Source organism: Hippopotamus amphibius, chromosome 2 (genome assembly GCF_030028045.1).
Source record: "Hippopotamus amphibius kiboko isolate mHipAmp2 chromosome 2, mHipAmp2.hap2, whole genome shotgun sequence".
In the NCBI taxonomy this organism is placed as follows: domain Eukaryota; kingdom Metazoa; phylum Chordata; class Mammalia; order Artiodactyla; family Hippopotamidae; genus Hippopotamus; species Hippopotamus amphibius.
Window position 1 is genome coordinate 70,248,906 of NC_080187.1, and position 16,649 is coordinate 70,265,554.

At 40.4% G+C, this 16,649-nt stretch overlaps 1 protein-coding gene and 1 pseudogene across 1 annotated transcript; both read left to right on the forward strand.

Moving 5' to 3' along the window:
* The first annotated feature begins 6,098 nt into the window (after positions 1–6,098).
* On the forward strand, positions 6,099–7,377 carry LOC130846031 (homeobox protein NANOG-like). Its single transcript, XM_057723992.1, has one exon. It carries the CDS (start codon positions 6,099–6,101, stop codon positions 6,999–7,001), a length of 903 nt encoding a protein of 300 aa, XP_057579975.1. The 3' UTR covers positions 7,002–7,377.
* Positions 7,378–8,080: 703 nt separating this feature from the next.
* On the forward strand, positions 8,081–10,315 carry LOC130844374 (phosphoserine aminotransferase-like; annotated as a pseudogene).
* Positions 10,316–16,649: the final 6,334 nt, after the last annotated feature.

Sequence of the window (16,649 nt, forward strand, 5' to 3'; positions counted from 1 at the left end):
GTACATCTCTTCTTGGACTTAGGCAGAATATCTTGACACATTCAGTTCTGGTGATTTGAAAGTCCATTGCTTGGGAGGAAATTCCACCACACATTCATGCTTATAATAAGCTGGGGATTTTTGTTTGTTTTTGCAAATGCTTGCCCCTACTTTGCAACGATTTTCTGTTTGTAATCGTGAAGAACCAAGGTGGGGAGCAATACAGCAGATGGAGTAGTTGGTATAAGTATATACCAGAAGCCTAATGGCGGCAAGTTTTATTAATCAGAATAATACTTGGTTATGGAAGTGACTGATGCTAAATAAATTTCTGATTATTTTTTATTAGATAATTTCTCACCTATAGACTTAAACTGTCAGCTTGGTAGTGTCTATTAGTTAAACTTTGTAAAATATATATATATTCTTGTTTTTCCATTGTATGCAAATTGAAAGAAAAAGATGTACCATTTCTCTGTTGTATGTTGGATTGTGTAGGAAATGTTTGTGAACAATTCAAAAAAAGATGAAAAAAGTTCCTGTGGATGTTTTGTGTAGTATCTTGGCATTTGTATTGATAGTTAAAAGTTCACTTCCAAATAAAACTCCCATAATGCTAGATTTGATGTGTGCCCAATTTGAACAAGGGTTGATTGACACCTGTAAAATTTGTTAAAACATTCCTCTTGTAAGGAAATACAGTAATCTTAAATTATATATTTTTCGTGTGAAGTGTTTTTCTAGCATTTATAAACCAAATTTGGTAGGGGTGGTAAGTTAAAAATTCCAGTAGTTGGGCTGTTATTTTTAAAGGGGTGTCCAGCATATTGAAAGCTGTCATTCCAATTCTACAGATCCTCCTGTTCTCACATTATCTGTGAGATGCTTTGAGTTTCTTAGGATTTATCTTTAAAACAGCGCTGGTTTGTTGTCAGGATAATTACATAAAAACAAAATATTTTTTTCTGATTCTCGGCTCATTAAATCCTTCAAATGCTACCTGTTAACCTCCAACTGTCCAGAAAGCCTGAGAACAACTCAACAGTAACATGGAAAGGAATTCATGGATGCAATTTTGTTAAAGTTTAGAAAAGAGACTTGTGTATGATAGAAGAATGTAGAGTGAGCAGAATTTTCTGAAATATGTATGAGTAGTACACACAGTGGTGTTTAAAACTTCATTGATACTCGTTTTTAGGGAGGGGGATTGGGTGTTCTCTTGATAGGTGACAGTGATATCACAACATTTAAAATGCTACCTGTGATAAGGTTTCCCCAAAGGTGAAATTAGTCTGAATTGCCACTTGGGTATTAGTAGCTTTCCTCTTGGGTACTCTTAAGTATGGCTAAGTTTGGATTGTGTAGGTTTAATATAGTTACTCATGTTGAAATGTGCCCCTCCCCTAGAGAAAAATTGTCAGGAATGAACATTTTAGTCAAATTGTTATTCCTACTGGGGGAAAGTATCCCTGGAGAGAACACTGGCTTTCAGAGTTTTCAATTGTCATTCAAAAATTAGTTATGTAAGTAGACTATTGGCAGAAAGTGTTCTTATTTTTGCCTTTTAAAAATCAGATCTTGAACACAACCTACTTAAAATATTTGATGTTGGTAAATTGGGACTATAACATTGCAGAGAGAGGCCTTTTTCATTTCGACTCTTACAGGTAAATGTTTGAACATGGGCTGGCAATTTAAGAAAATTCTCAGAAGTAAACAAGCTTAAAATTCACTGAACAAATGGAACACAACCAGTTTTGTGAAAAGTAGTATTAGGCTGATTTAAAAGTTTAAACGTAGTTTCAAACATGTTTTTAGCTTAACTTCTTTAAAATTGGTATGTGAACAGACTGTTGGAAACCAGATTGCACTAAAGTTTTATCAGGAGTGAGGAAAGAAATTTAAAACTTTTTGCTACTATTCAAATGTTAATAATTTATGTAATGAAACTATGATATAAAGTACTTGAAATTTATTGAGTGATCCAACGGTTACTCCTGAATCTGATCACTGATACCACTGGAATACATAGAGACTAGGAAAATGGACAAAGCAGTTTTTCTCTTAACCATATCAGTGGTCTTATATTTAAAAGCCTTATGTTGTTGGTACTCAAAATGGAATTACAGTTCCACAAACACATGATAGGTTGTGGTTTGCTTAAGACTGCTGCTAGATAAGGGACCTATATTTTAAATTTTCCCTTTAGACCAATGGAAACCTATTGTCCATAAGCGTTCAATGCCATTAAAATCTTCATTGAAAAGGGACTTAATCTTGGTGTTGGCTGAATGTAAAGTAGCCTTGAATAGCTATATTTTACATCTTACACTTACCAAGGTTTGCCCATTGTTGCAAAGCTTGAAGTGAAACTGACCCAACCTTTTTTTTTTTTTTTTTTTTTTTTCCTCTTGCGGCCTGTAAGATCCCCAACAAGGGATCGAATCTGTGCCCCTTGCAGTGGAAGCACAGAGTCTTAACCACTGTACTGCCAGGGAAGTCCTGACCCAACTTCTTGGTGGCACTGAACTCTTGGGAAGGAGTATCTCAAGTGTTTCTCAAACTGTTCTTAAGACCACATTCAAAATCAACAAGTGCTGGTTAAAAATAAGGATTTATGGATCACAGTTAAGCTCTACTGAACAACAATCTTTATAGAGAGGTGCCAGGAATCTGCATATAGCAACATGTAGTAAGAGAACCACAAGTTTTCCATTTTTTTTTCATTAATTGATCAAATATGTATTTAGTTCCTGCAGTGTACAGTGGTAGGCGCTGAAGAGGCAGTGGTTAGCAAAAAGTATTTGGAGAGACCAATAATAAACTGGCATTGAAAAAGAAACAGTACTGTGAGATGTGTTTAAGAAAAGAAACCAACATACATCTGTACATGTATGTATATACATGCACAACAATAGTTGCTTGAAACAAAACTAGTTAAACTAGCAAAATCCCAGTGTGTTGACTAAAGTTCGACCCTCTGTTCCTCTTAGATGAAAAAGTAAAGATGTTGGGGCATATACGCACAGATTAACATTTACCCAAGCCAGGCCTCAACACTGCCAGTCAGGGAAAAAAAATTTGACTTGAGGAAAAGGAGAGAAGGGAATACCTGGAAAATTAAAGATTAGGCAGTTATACATTTGTATTTAAAATGGGGAGCTAATCTGATAAGTAAAGGTTGAATGTGTAAAATGGAAATGTTTTGTGAGGCTGGGCTTCCATGTTTGCTAACTGAGCAGCAGGCACTAGCAACAGTGTTGGGTAAAATGATAAACCAGCTATCCTATGACATCAAACCTTTCTATCCTCCATCTCGCTTTTTGTACAGAACCCGTAAGAATTTCCTATCTTCCCTTTCTACAGCTCTCCCCCTATTTCTCCCTGCTCCCCTCAAACTCAGACTTGTAACACCCGAACCTGTGATTGTGAAGGAAATAAGGGTTGGTCACCGAAACCTCACACTTCAAAATCTCAAACTCCACCCACCCCCCACCTTTTTTTTTTTTTCCTGGCCACAGAAAATCTTAGTTCCCAGACCAGGGATGGAACCTGTGCCCCCCACCCCCACCCCGGGGCATTGGAAGCTCAGAGTCCTAACCACTGGACTGCGAGGGAATTCCCCATTTTCCCCTTTTGGACATCTTATTCCCTTTGACCAGTTTTTCCCTGAAGTCTTTCTATCATTGACAGATTTCACTGGAAAAGAAGGGCCACCTTGTTCACCTAGTACGAAAAAAGTCTGTAGAGTAGGGAGGGAAAGCATATAATATCTGCTTATCAGACCAAAATGGGGAGGAGAAGTGATTTTGATAGTAATGAGACAGATTTGACAGAGTAGAAAGTGTCAGCTAGGTTCCTCAGAGACCACCCTGGAGTTCAGCCTGGGGCAGGGCAAGTGAGAGCAGAAATTCAAGGTTGAATAAAAAGCCAAAAACAGAGAAGAAAGGCTCAAGACTGACTTCTGTTTGGAACCCTGCAGAGTGTCCCTATGACCAAATAAGCTTGTAAAGCACAGCAGAATTGAGGCATATCATGTTTGGGCATGGACAAAACCTGAGGTTTCTTTCTCGTTCTCGCCTCAGAATTCCCTTTGATTCCTGTGTGGCATAGGAGGAACACTAGTTAAGTGCTAAGGGGCTTGCCATGGAGCCACCATGATGAAGGAGGCAGTCACTGCATAGCAGGAGCTATAAGGTAGACAGCCCAGCTAGGGACTAGATGGAGACAGCAGAATCTCAAAGGACTGTCAATAGCAGTGAAAGCCAAAATGAGATCGAGTTGGTCAAGGAAGACCACTGGGCTGAGTGCTGAGAAACCAGACCACCAGTTATACTAGCTTTGGTCATTCACTGGTAACTATAGGGAGAGTAGGTGGCAAAATTCAGACGCCAGACAGATTACGCCTCAGAGGTCAGAGTTTACTCACAAAGGCCCTTTCCTTCCATTATCAGAACATCTAAACCCTTTGAACCCAGACCTTGGAAAGTCTTGGAAAGGTGGAGGTGAAAGAGCTTTTTATGAAAACAAACAGCTCTAATAAGAGGTCTGACCTGTAAGTTAACTGAATAGTTATCTACCTTGAATTAGATCATTATAAACTGGAAGAGATCAACTTACATTTACTTGGAAAGTTTGTGTTTTTTCTAACATCAATGGGACTAGAAACTTCTGAGGAGGGTATAAGGGAATTTGGGACCTCTAGAAGTCCCCATTTTAAAAGCAGGAGAGGGACTTTCCTGGTGGTCCAGTGGTAAAGAATCCGCCTTGCAATGCAGGGGAGGCCAGTTCGATCCCTGGTAGGGGAACTAAGATCCCACATGCCACAGGGCAACTAAGCCCAAGTGCCACAAATTACAGAGCCCACACACTCTGGAGCCCTCACACAAGTAGAGAGAAAACCCACACACCACAGCCAAAGAGAAGCCCGTGCACAGCAACAAAAAGCCCACATGGCACACTAAGACCCAACGTAGCCAATAAATAAATAAATATATACATATGTATGTATATAAAATAAAAGCAAGAGAGGTAAGGCTAATACTACTAAACTATATGTTCCGGGTGGAGGTGACCCTAGTTGGGTTGGGGCCTTCATTTGGTAAATCACGTTGTCTTTTTATCTAGATCATTTATTCATAGCTGTGTTTCAAATTGGCACCAATTCTGTGTATAGTCCGGACTCCAGAATTCTGTGGGCTCAGGCTGACACTAATCTCCAGCTGAGACCAAATCATGGCTTGACTGATTTCTTGCCCTATCCTGCTAAACTCACTCCCTTTCACCTAAAAGCATTTCCCCAGCAAGTCATTTGCACAAGGATCCCTGGGTTGGGCTCTGTTTCTAGGGACTTGATCAAAGACAGCTGAGCTAGAGCTAGAGCAGAAATTTATTTCACCTAGACATCCTTGACAGATTTTGATGCAGTAAGTAATGAGACACTGAAGTATTTCCTTCCGAGGGAGGAGTGAGACTTTTTTTACTTTATGAGGAATAGCTGCATTCTGTTAGGCAGGAGTAAAAGTATATATATGGGAATGAAATTGTTTGGATGCTGAACAGCCATAGGGGTGAATTTTGTTAACACAGCATAGTTTTTCCTTTCTAATCTAACCCAGTTTTCCTTTTAGAATTTTTCTCTCCCAGTTGTATATAGACTTGATGAGATAGAAATCTTGGTCATTAAAGACCCCTTATCATCCAAAAATGTGGACATTTGACTCAGGCTTGCCCAACAAGACACTTTGTCCTGGGAATTTGAACCTTGAACAAAATAAAGGAAGCAAGTTAAAATGATCATAGTTTTTTCAGCAGCACCTGTAGAAGAGACCTTCGGGCAGATTTCTGTTTACACATCTTGTTCCCCAGCCTCCCCTTCCAACCTGAGAGCTTTCTCATAACTTTTTTAAAAATTCATTTTCCTGATTTTCCTAGATTGGGCTGGTTGGCTCCTGTTATAGCACAGGTGACTCGCTCCATCCCATCTTTTTTTAATACTTTTATACCTGGAGATCTTCACCTTTCTCTGAGTTCTTCTACTTAGATTCTGAAGCCTGGACTTTTCCTACCATCTAGCTATTTGGTTTTTGGTTTTTGTTTTTTCCCTCTCCTTCAACAACATGAGTGTGGACCCAGCTTGTCCCCAAAGCCTGCTTGGCCACAAAGCATCTGATTCTAGCCAATCTTCCCCAATGCCTGAGATTTATGGGCCTGAAGAAAATTATGCATCTTTGCAAATGTCACCTGCTGAGGCCCTCAACACGGAGACGGTCTCTCCTCTTCCTTCCTCCATGGATGTGCTTATTCAGGACAGTCCTGATTCTTCCACAAGCCCCAGAGGAAAACTACAGCCCACGTCTGCCGAGAAGAGCACAGAGAAGGAAGAGAAGGTCCCGGTCAAGAAACAGAAGATCAGAACCGTGTTCTCTCAGACCCAGCTGTGTGTGCTCAATGACAGATTTCAGAGGCAGAAATACCTCAGCCTCCAGCAGATGCAAGAACTTTCCAACATCCTCAACCTTAGCTACAGATTCCAGAACCAGAGAATGAAATGTAAGAGGTGGCAGAAAAACAACTGGCCAAGGAATAGCAACAGTGTGACTCAGGGCCCAGCAACTACAGAATACCCAGGCTTCTATTCCTACAACCAGGGATGCCTGGTGAACTCTTCCACAAACCTGCCCATGTGGGGTAACCAGACCTGGAATAACCCAACTTGGAGCAACCAGAGCTGGAACAGTCAGCCTTGGAGCAACCACCCCTGGAACAGTCAGACCTGGTGCCCTCAAGCTTGGAATAACCAGACTTGGAACAATCAGTTCAACAACTATGTTGAGGAATTCCTGCAGCCCCAGATCCAGTTTCAGCAAAATTCTCCGGTCAGTGATTTGGAGGCTACCTTGGAAAATGCTGGGGAAAGCTATACCCTAATACAGCAAACAGCTAAGTATTTCAGTTCCCAGCAGCAAATCATGGATTTATTCCCAAATTATTCTATGAACATACAGCCTGAAGATTTGTAACGATGGCTGTGTTATTCAGCCTTAATTTCAGCAGTGACTATATTCTCTAAAATTTTTCTTTTAGAATTATGTATCTCTCTGACTTGATAAGCTGCTTTTCATTATGCCTTTTGTGTCAGTTTGGGGGGGTATGATTGGAATCTAATCAAAGAGGTTTCAGAAGCATGGGCTTCTACGGACAACATGATAAAAGATGTCTGGCTATAGATAACTAGATTATAATACTATTTTTTGGATAGCTTTAGGATCTAGAACCTAAAAAATACAAACTATGTGACGAAGGATTGTTCATATTTTCTGGGATGGGTAGGCTTTACTTGTTAAGAACCTCAGTTGTGTTAAGGTGAAGGGTTAAGCTACAATGTGCTTTACAGACTTCCTCTGCCATTTTTGCTATTTTGCTACAACCCCTAATTTGTTCATCACTCTAGTATTTGTAGAAAGATGTTTTGTATTTGGCCACATCATAATAGTACCAGTTTGGCTGGTTCATTTATAAGTACAAATAAATAAAAAATATCCATTTAAAAAAAAATTCATTTTCCTTAAATTAATTAGGTAGCCAGTTGTTATTATATGCAGCCCATTGAATGAAGAGGCTTTTCTAATTATTGATTGATTGATTGATTTTTTATTGAGGTATAGTTGATGTACAATATTATTGCAGGTGTACAATACAGTGATTCACAATTTTTAAAGGTTATACTCCATTTATAGTTATTATAAAATATTTGCTATATTCCCTGTGTGTACTATATATCCTTGTAGTTTATCTTACACATAGTAGTTTGTATCTCTTAATCCCCTACCCCAATCTTGCCCCTCCCCCCTTCCTTCTTCCCACTAGTAACCACTAATTTGTTCTCTATAATCTGTGAGTCTGCTTCTGTTTTGTTATATTCACTAGTTTGTTGTATTTTTTAGATTCCACATGTGAGTGATATCATACAGTATTTGTCTTTTGCTGTCTGGCTTATTTCACTAAGCATAATACCCTCCAAATCCATCCATGTTGTTTCAAAAAGAGGCTTTTCTTGTACAGGCAGCATTGCTAATTTCAGGGAGGAGAGCCACAAAGTATGGGTGAGAGCTTCCTGCTCCACCTCACCTGCCACTGCTGCAACCAATGCCACTTGAGCCTTCACAGTTATGCCATCTGGGGCATAAATCAGTCATTTTCTAGGAGAGTTCCAGGCCCTATGTCAAGGCCGCCACTGAACATCCAGAGCAGGTAGCAATGTGCTTCGAGTTTCTGGCTTTTTCTTCTACTTTCAGACTTTAATAAAATGCCACACCTCACAGGCAAGGGATCTGACTTCCCTAACAGCCACCAAAGGGGCTGTATGATGTGATCTGGAATGATGGAGGAGTTAACTCCCTGTGGGGAAAACTCTGACCAAACAGAAATAAGAGATAGGAGACAGATGGGCACTGTCCCATGATGGATCCTCTCTGGCCAACTCCACTCCCCGTGCAGCCCAGGATGCACTGCGGACACTTGAAGGTAGGCAGTCAATTTCAGCTCAGGCCACCAAGCTGCTGAGCTCTGTGTTGTCAAGAGATACAAAAAGATTATTAGACCACAAAGGAGTTGGCATTAGAGTTCTTGAAATGAGCCACAGGCTATCAGCTTTACCTGAGATTAATAACAGCACATAGAGTCTCGTGCAGAAATTGTTAGCCATTCCAGATAATGATTTTTGTTCAAAGAGGCGGGTTGGTTGAGTCACTTCAGTGCTGTCCCCTTAAACCTGACTGACCTGAAAGTAGGAAGGTGTGCCAACTATGTGATGACAGGAGCTTGGTCAGCTAAGGCCCAGAAGCCTAGAAGTTTGGGAACTGTGAATGTCATCCATTCTAAACTTAGAAGTTATAGGAAAATTCTGGATCCAAGCCCCTGGAACCTCAATTAGGTTGCCTCCTATATGTATTACTGCACAAATGAGACCAGGCCCAGAGGAGAATTTTACTTTATCCCTGATGTCAAGGGAGCACTGCCGGTTTTTGACACATCCTCAAATTTCCCATATAAACCAGTTTGGTGTTTACAAGTTTGGTGCAATTTTTGATGGTGCCCAGAAGAATGCTGGCTCTGCAGGGGTCACAGTGGTGACCTATCAAGATATTCTGCTAGAGTTTGCCCTCAGAGAGTGCCCCTCCATTCTGGAATACAAAGTGCAGACCAGAAACAACTCTTTATTCAACACAGCTTCCTGTTTCAGCTTCTACAGCATCAGCTTGGTCTTGGAGTAGATTAAGAATAACGGTGGTGAAGGACTTCCCTGGTGGTCCAGTGGTTAAGACCATGCTTCCACTGCAGGGTGCACGGGTTCGATCCCTGGTCAGGGAATTTGCACCAAAAGAAAAAAAAACAACAACAAAGACTAACAGCAGTGAAGCATCCATGAAGCTTAGCTCTATAAAATCTCAAATGATTTATGATATTATTGGTAATTCTCAAGCATCCTATGTATATCCAATGAAGCCCAGAATAGAAGCAAGATGAATATTCCATTCTACATTGGCAGTGCCTAACGAGATGATGCTTTAAAATAAAAGATTTCTCGACAAAGCTCTTGAATTAAAAATAATCTCCTTGAGGGCTTCCCTGGTGGCACAGCAGTAAAAACAGTTGATTGAACCTGGTGTACCCCCCAAAAAAAAAAAAAAATTAAAAAAAAATAAATAAATAAAAATCAACGAAGAAGGATAAAAAAAAAAAAAAAAAAAAAGACACAAAACTCCGGACAAAAAAAAAAAAAAGAATTCGCCTGCCAATGCAGGGGACACAGGTTCAATCCCTGTCCAGGAAGATCCCACATGCCACAGAGCAACTAAGCCCATGGACCACAACTACTGAGCCTGCCTTCTAGAGCCAGCGAGCCACAACTACTGAGCCCATGCACTGCAACTACTGAAGTCTGCACGCCTAGAGCCCATGTTCTGCAACAAGAGAGGCCACCTCAGTGAGAAGCCTGAGCACCTCAATGAAGAGTAGCCCCTGTTCTCTGCAACTACAGAAAACCCATGTGCTGCAATGAAGACACAGTGCATCCAATAAATATAAATAAATAAATAAATAAATATTAAAAAGAAAAAGATGTAAGAATACCAACAATAAAGAGATATTAAAAAAAAATAATATCCTTGAAAGGGCATAGATCTGTGGGAGGTGTCACGGTTTCTCTATTTTATTTTATTTTTTCAGATCTTTATTGGAGTATAATGGGCTTTCTCTTTATAATGCTGACAGGATAGAAGATGTTCAGAAGCTGGTAGCCTTCATGAAAAATTCTTTGGAGATACATCTATGAACACATCCTAAACCAATGTGTACCTGTCCTTGAACAACATACAAAATTCAAAGTAACTTGGGAACGGCTACAAAAAACTTAACAAACATTTATTATAGAGTCTTCTGTTTTTTCAAGGAACAACAGCAAAATATCCACAGCTGGTGGGACTTAGACACCTCAATTCTGACTTGAACTGGAAGCATTTTAAAAATCTTCTTGCTTTTCTAACAAATACTAGTTTACGTTGCCTTTGCTGCTACTCCTTCTAGCTAGATCTCAGTATTCAAACTTGATTTATGGACTTATGAAAAGTGCAGTGAATTGTTTCTAGAGGCACACAGACACACAGGGTGGAGGGTGGAAAGTGTCCTCTAGAAGCACGACTCTTGGTCCTTTACAAAATGACAGCAGTGAGGTCTCCTGGGTTCTACAGCTGTTAATTCAGATCTGGACTGACTGTGTGCTGTGTCTTCCAGACTGAAGGGCAAACTGGAGATCTTTCTTTATACTGTTATTCTCATAAAGAGATATAAGTGACATACTACATGTTTATATAGGAAGGTCTGTTTTTACTACCAAATAGCTTATATCTCTATGTGTTTATATTTCCAGTAACTCAGTAATACATATAGAGACTTTCAGAATTTGTTAGAATCCTTGACTTCCTGCATTATAGCATTACATTAGCAACAGTCATGCTCCCCCCCTTCCACCCTCCCTCTCTTTTAAAGCTGCTTTACCAAAAAAATTTAGAAGTTCTTGGGTTCACTTTTGCTTTCCTTTCAAAGAGTAGAGGTTGGTTCATTGGCTCTTTTTCAGTTATGCTGTTGAACTAAAATTCTCTGTTCAACTCCCTTATCCTTTGTTCACGTGAATATTCTCTTTATAGTGTTTGACCAGAGGGATACTGTGAGTTCTGGAAGATCTTTGCTGAAGAGTCTATACATTGTCAGTATTTTATGTTGAATAAGTGAAGAACATTAAAATCCTAAAACATCTAAAAAAAAGAAAGATACAGAGAGAGAGGAGAATTTCCTTTCCTTTCTCCCTCCACAAACTGCTCTGAGGCCGTTTCTTCACGTAGCTTGTCCAGTGTAGTGTAGACTGTGCCAGTGCTCCTACACAGTGAAGCTGTGTCTCTTCCAGGCTCACCACGAAGCAGTAGCCAGCACACATACTATGGCCCCTTGTATTACTTGCCAACCGAACCTCCTCTTTTCCTCCCCCTGTCGATGCTCTCGTAGATAAAACATCACCTCATAGATAAAACATCAGCACTTAACCCCTGCCTCAGTTTCTGTCACAATAAATATTCCTTTGTATCTGTTTATTTTTGCACTTTTTTTTAATTGGCTGCATTGGGTCTTCATTGCTGCGTGTGGGCTTTCTCTAGCTGTGGTGAGCGGAGGCTACTCTTTGTTGTGGTGAGCAGACTTCTCATTGTGGTGGCTTCTCTTGCTGCGGATCACAGGCTCTAGGCTCGCAGGCTTCAGTAGTTGTGGCACATGGGCTCAATAGTTGTGGCTTGTGGGCTCTAGAGCACAGGCTCAGTAGTTATGGCACATGGGCTTTGTTGCTCTGCGGCATGTGCGATCTTCCCAGACCAGGGCTCGAACCTGTGTCCCCTGCATTGGCAGGCAGATTCTTAACCACTGTGCCACCAGGGAAGTCCTATTTTTGCACTTCATTTATTTATTTATATATTTATTTATTTATTTATTGCACTTCATTTAAAAATTTATTTGATTTTTTTATTGGCTGCATTGGGTCTTCGTTGCTGCACATGGGCTTTCTCTAATTGCTGCGAGCGAGGGCTACTCTTCATTGTGGTGCACAGGCTCCTCATTGTAGTGTCTTCTCTTGTTGTGGAGCACAGGCCCTAGGTGCGTGGGTTTCAATAGTTGCGGCACATGGGCTCAACAGTTGTGGCTCACGGGCTCTAGAGCACAGGCTCAATAGTTGTGGCGCATGGGCTTAGTTGCTCCGTGGCATGTGGAATCTCCCCAGAGCAGGGCTCGAACCTGTGTTCCCTGCACTGGCAGGCAGATTTTTAACCACTACGTCACCTAGGAAGTCCTATTTTTGCACTTTTTAAGAGCAAGTTCTTTACATATGTTATTGTTGTGAATCCCCTTTCCGTACACACTTTTTTTTTTTCACTAATATCTAAGTGATCTATTGCCAACTGGCACCAATTCTGCAAATCAAAGTATGCATTGAGGGACTTTCTAGGTGGTACAGTGGTTAAGAATCCACCTGCCAATGCAGGGGACACGGGTTCGATGCCTGCTCCAGGAAGATACCAGATGCCGTGGAGCAACTAAGCCCTTGCATCACAACTGTTAAGCCTGCACTCTAGAACCCATGAGCCACAACTGAGCCCATGTGCCACAACTTCTGAAGCCCATGCACTTAGAGCCCATTCTCTGCAACAAGAGAATTCACCACAATGAGGAGCCCGCACACCGCAATTAGAGAAAGTCCATGTGCGGCAATGAAGATGCAACACAGCCAACAACAAAAATAAATAAATATTTTTTTTTAAAGTGTGCATTGCAAACATGATTGTGTGATCCTCTTTACTAGAAGATACACCAGGCAATCTGTCTACTTCTGTTCCCCAGAATCTCTCCCACATATTTGGGTTTTTTGGTTGATCGGTTGGTTGCTTAGTTGGTTTCTTCCAGTTTTATTGAGAAATAATTGACATACAGCACTAAGTTTAAGGTGTACAGCATAATGATTTGATTTACATACATCAATTTTATTATGAAGTAATTATCACAATAAGTTCAGTGAACATCCATAATCTCATATAGGTACAAAATTAAAGAAATAGGAAAAAAATTATTTTTCTTGTGATGAGAACTCAGGATTTCTTCTGTTAACTTTCATATATAACATCCAGCGATGTTAATTATATTTATCATGTTGTACATTACATCCCTAGTATTTATTTATCTTATATCTGAAAGTTTGTATCTTCTGACTGCCTTCATCCAATTCTCCCTCCCCCTGCTTCCACATATTTAAATATCAGTTCTGGAAGTTTCTTTAGCTTGTCTGTGGGCAGTGCAACAACCCTTTGCTTGATAATTTCCAGAACCCATTCCACTGACAGCTCAGCTCCAGCTTGTAGCAATCTTGAGCTAAAGAAGATGATTACCACATCAATATTTTATGTTATATCCTGAAATGAAGGCTGAGTTCAAAGTTGTTCAAAGAGATCGCATGTGTAAAGCAATGCATACACCAAGTTTGGATTGTGATGAAGAGAATTTGGCAGGCAGGAACTGATGGTCTCTAATATCATTCAAATCACTTCAGTGATTGAAGTCATGTTTGCAGTCTGCTAACGGAACATAATTGGAACTCAGCAAACCTCTCAAGGACAGTCTGGCTTGTTCCAGAACTTTGCTGTGTTTTTCAGACAGCAAGGAAAGGATTATCAGTTTACTGTAAAAGGATATAACTCAGGAACAGCCAGATGAAAGAGACACATAGGGCAAGGTATGTGGGAAGGGGTGTGGAGCATCCAGGCCCTCCCAGCATGTTACTCTCCTCGAATCTCACCAATCTGGAAGCTCTGTACTGTTTTTTTTAAATAATACTTAGTTCCTCCTCCAAAGCAGGAAATATTAATATTAATATTTCACTGGTCAAAAACAAACTAAGGCTCAAAAAAATTCTAATTGGTTTTGAACTGTAGTGAGAATGTTAATATATGATGGAAATGATATATTTCTTCCATTATAACTGCATCTTTTAAAATAGAAACTGAAGTATTTAAGAGTCAGGGCTTTCACTAGAAAAAGTCCATTCTGTCCCTAGGCCAAGCCTGTAGATAGGACATTGTACATACAATAAGAAGAGAGTAAGAAGAGAAAGAGCCTTCAATGGTACTAAGAAAACTAGGGTAATATTGGGTTGGTCAAACCCCATATAATGCTCTAGAAATCAAGGGTGAATTTTAAGAATGTAGTCAATTTTAATCGCTATACATGGATAAATCAAGGAGAAAATGAATGGAAAAATTACATAGTAGTGAACCATATCTGTTTTCTGTTAAGCCTTCTTCGGGCTTTAGTCTATTGGTCACTTTGGGAGAGTCAGGAGAAATGAAAATAGCAGATATCCTACCTTCACAAAATCCATTTTACTTCTTTGCTTTCCTCCTTCTGTATATATCAGAAACTACTCTCTAGCAATGTCTATTGTCCATACGTTGCTCTAGCCAACTTTTGCAAATTTTGCTCAAGAATACATTTTAACACACTTTAAGTATCTGCCATAGCCAATCAGGGCAGAGAACAGTGGATGCAGCAATGATTGTTGCCAGTGCTTAACGTTTAATTTAGCTATTCAGAATGATGGCTTTCCTGACAACTGGAATAATTTAACTTGATTACTTACTGTTCGGGAGGGGGAAAGTAATAGGGACACAACGTCACTGATCATGACTCCCTCCCTTGATCTTCTCTTCAAAAGCCTATGCCTATGGCGTAGGGCTTCTTTCAAAGGTTTTCAAAAGAAACTTACTCAGTTGGTATGTTTCCTTGACCCCTTGCCCCCTTTATTTTCCTCCTTCTTTTTGTGGACACGATGCCAGTAAGGGTAGCGCCATCATACAACCATTAAAGCCACATACTACTGACAGTGAGGCAGAAAGCGAAGAGCCTAGTTCCTTGCTGGCATTCTCAAATAGCTGCACTGGCCCTGGAGTGCCTACCTTTGGACTTATTATATGAGAATAACAATCCCCTTTTTGTTCAGTCACTAGAGTTCAGTTTTCTGTTGCTTGAAGTATAATTCTACCCAGGCATTTGATCGTCTGCCTTCCCCACTAGATCATAAGATCTCAGATAGCATGTCTGTATTTGGTACCTGTGTAAGATAGGAAGCTTTCATAGCAAATAATAGAAAAAGGAAAAAAAAAGAAAGAAACAACATAGCAAATAATAGAAAACCCAGCTCAAAACTGCTTTAACTATAAGGAAGTTTATTAACTCAGATAACTGGAGATACAAAAATAAGACAAATTTAAGAGTTAACGTAATCCCATGACTCCAGTTCTGATATGGAGGAGGGTCCTGTGGGGCTCCTGGGCACAAAAGACTTTCTTTGCCCCCCATTTCTTTGATTACTGGAAATGGGCTTCATTCAGCCTCCATGATTTTCCCTGAGTTCCAACAGGCAGATTCAAGCAGTTGTTAATTAGGTAAGGGAGGGGATGTGAGACAAGGGAGAAGCAAACAGTCAAGAGAAACAACAGTACAGCCTTGGGACAAGGTCCAGGTTCCTCATCAACGGATACACACAACAATATCTTTGAGCTGTTTTGCACATACTGAAACTCCTAACAGGTGGGAGAAGTTAACGGAAGGTGTGCTGCCCACAAGCACATAGACCTCAAACTGGTTGGAACCAGAAGGTTGAGGATGCTGACTCCCACTTACCTCACCATTAACCAATCAGAAGAATGTCCACGAGATGATCACGATCTCTTTGAACCATTACTATAAAACTTCTCACTCCCTTCTCCAAGTTGGGACAAGCAGTTTTTTGGTTTTTTGTTTTTAATTTAATTTAAAAAATTTATTTATTTTGGTTGCATTGGGTCTTTGTTGCTTCGAGGGCTTTCTTGAGTTTCAGTGAGCAGGGGCTACTCTTCATTGCGTGCTCAGGCTTATCAGTGTGGTGGCTTCTCTTGTTGCAGGCTTCAGTAGTTGTGGCATGCAGCACAGTAGTTGTGGTTCGAAGGCTCTAGAACTCAGGCTCAGTAGCTGTGGCCCACAGGCTTAGTTACTCCGCAGCATGTGGGATCTTTCCAGACCAGGGATCGAACCTGTGTCCCATGCATTGGCAGGCGGATTCTTAACCACTGCACCACCAGGGAAGTCCTGATGATTATTTTTACTTTTTTTTTTAATTAATTTATTTATTGGCTCCGTTGGGTCTTCGTTGCCACACACAGGCTTTCTCTAGTTGCTGAGAGAGGGGGGTTACTCTTCATTGTGGTATGCGGGCTCCTCATTGTAGTGGCTTCTCTTGTTGCAGAGCACGGGCTCTAGGCACGTGGGCTTCAATAGTTGCAGCACATGGGCTCAATAGTTGTGGCTTATGGCCACTAGAGCATAGGCTCAGTAGTTGTGGCACATAGGCTCAGTTGCTCCACAGCAGGTGGAATCTTCCGGGAGCAGGGCTCAAACCCACGTCCCCTGCATTGGCAGGCTGATTCTTTTTTTTTTCTTTTTAAGAACTTTTATTGAGATACAGTTAACATACAATAAACTGCATATATTTAGAGTGTACAATTTGGTATCCCAATCTCCCAATTCATTCCCCCACCAAC

Excerpts from the sequence above, each read along its gene's own strand:
- LOC130846031 (XM_057723992.1), top strand. The coding sequence starts at position 6,099 with ATGAGTGTGGACCCAGCTTGTCCCCAAAGCCTGCTTGGCCACAAAGCA.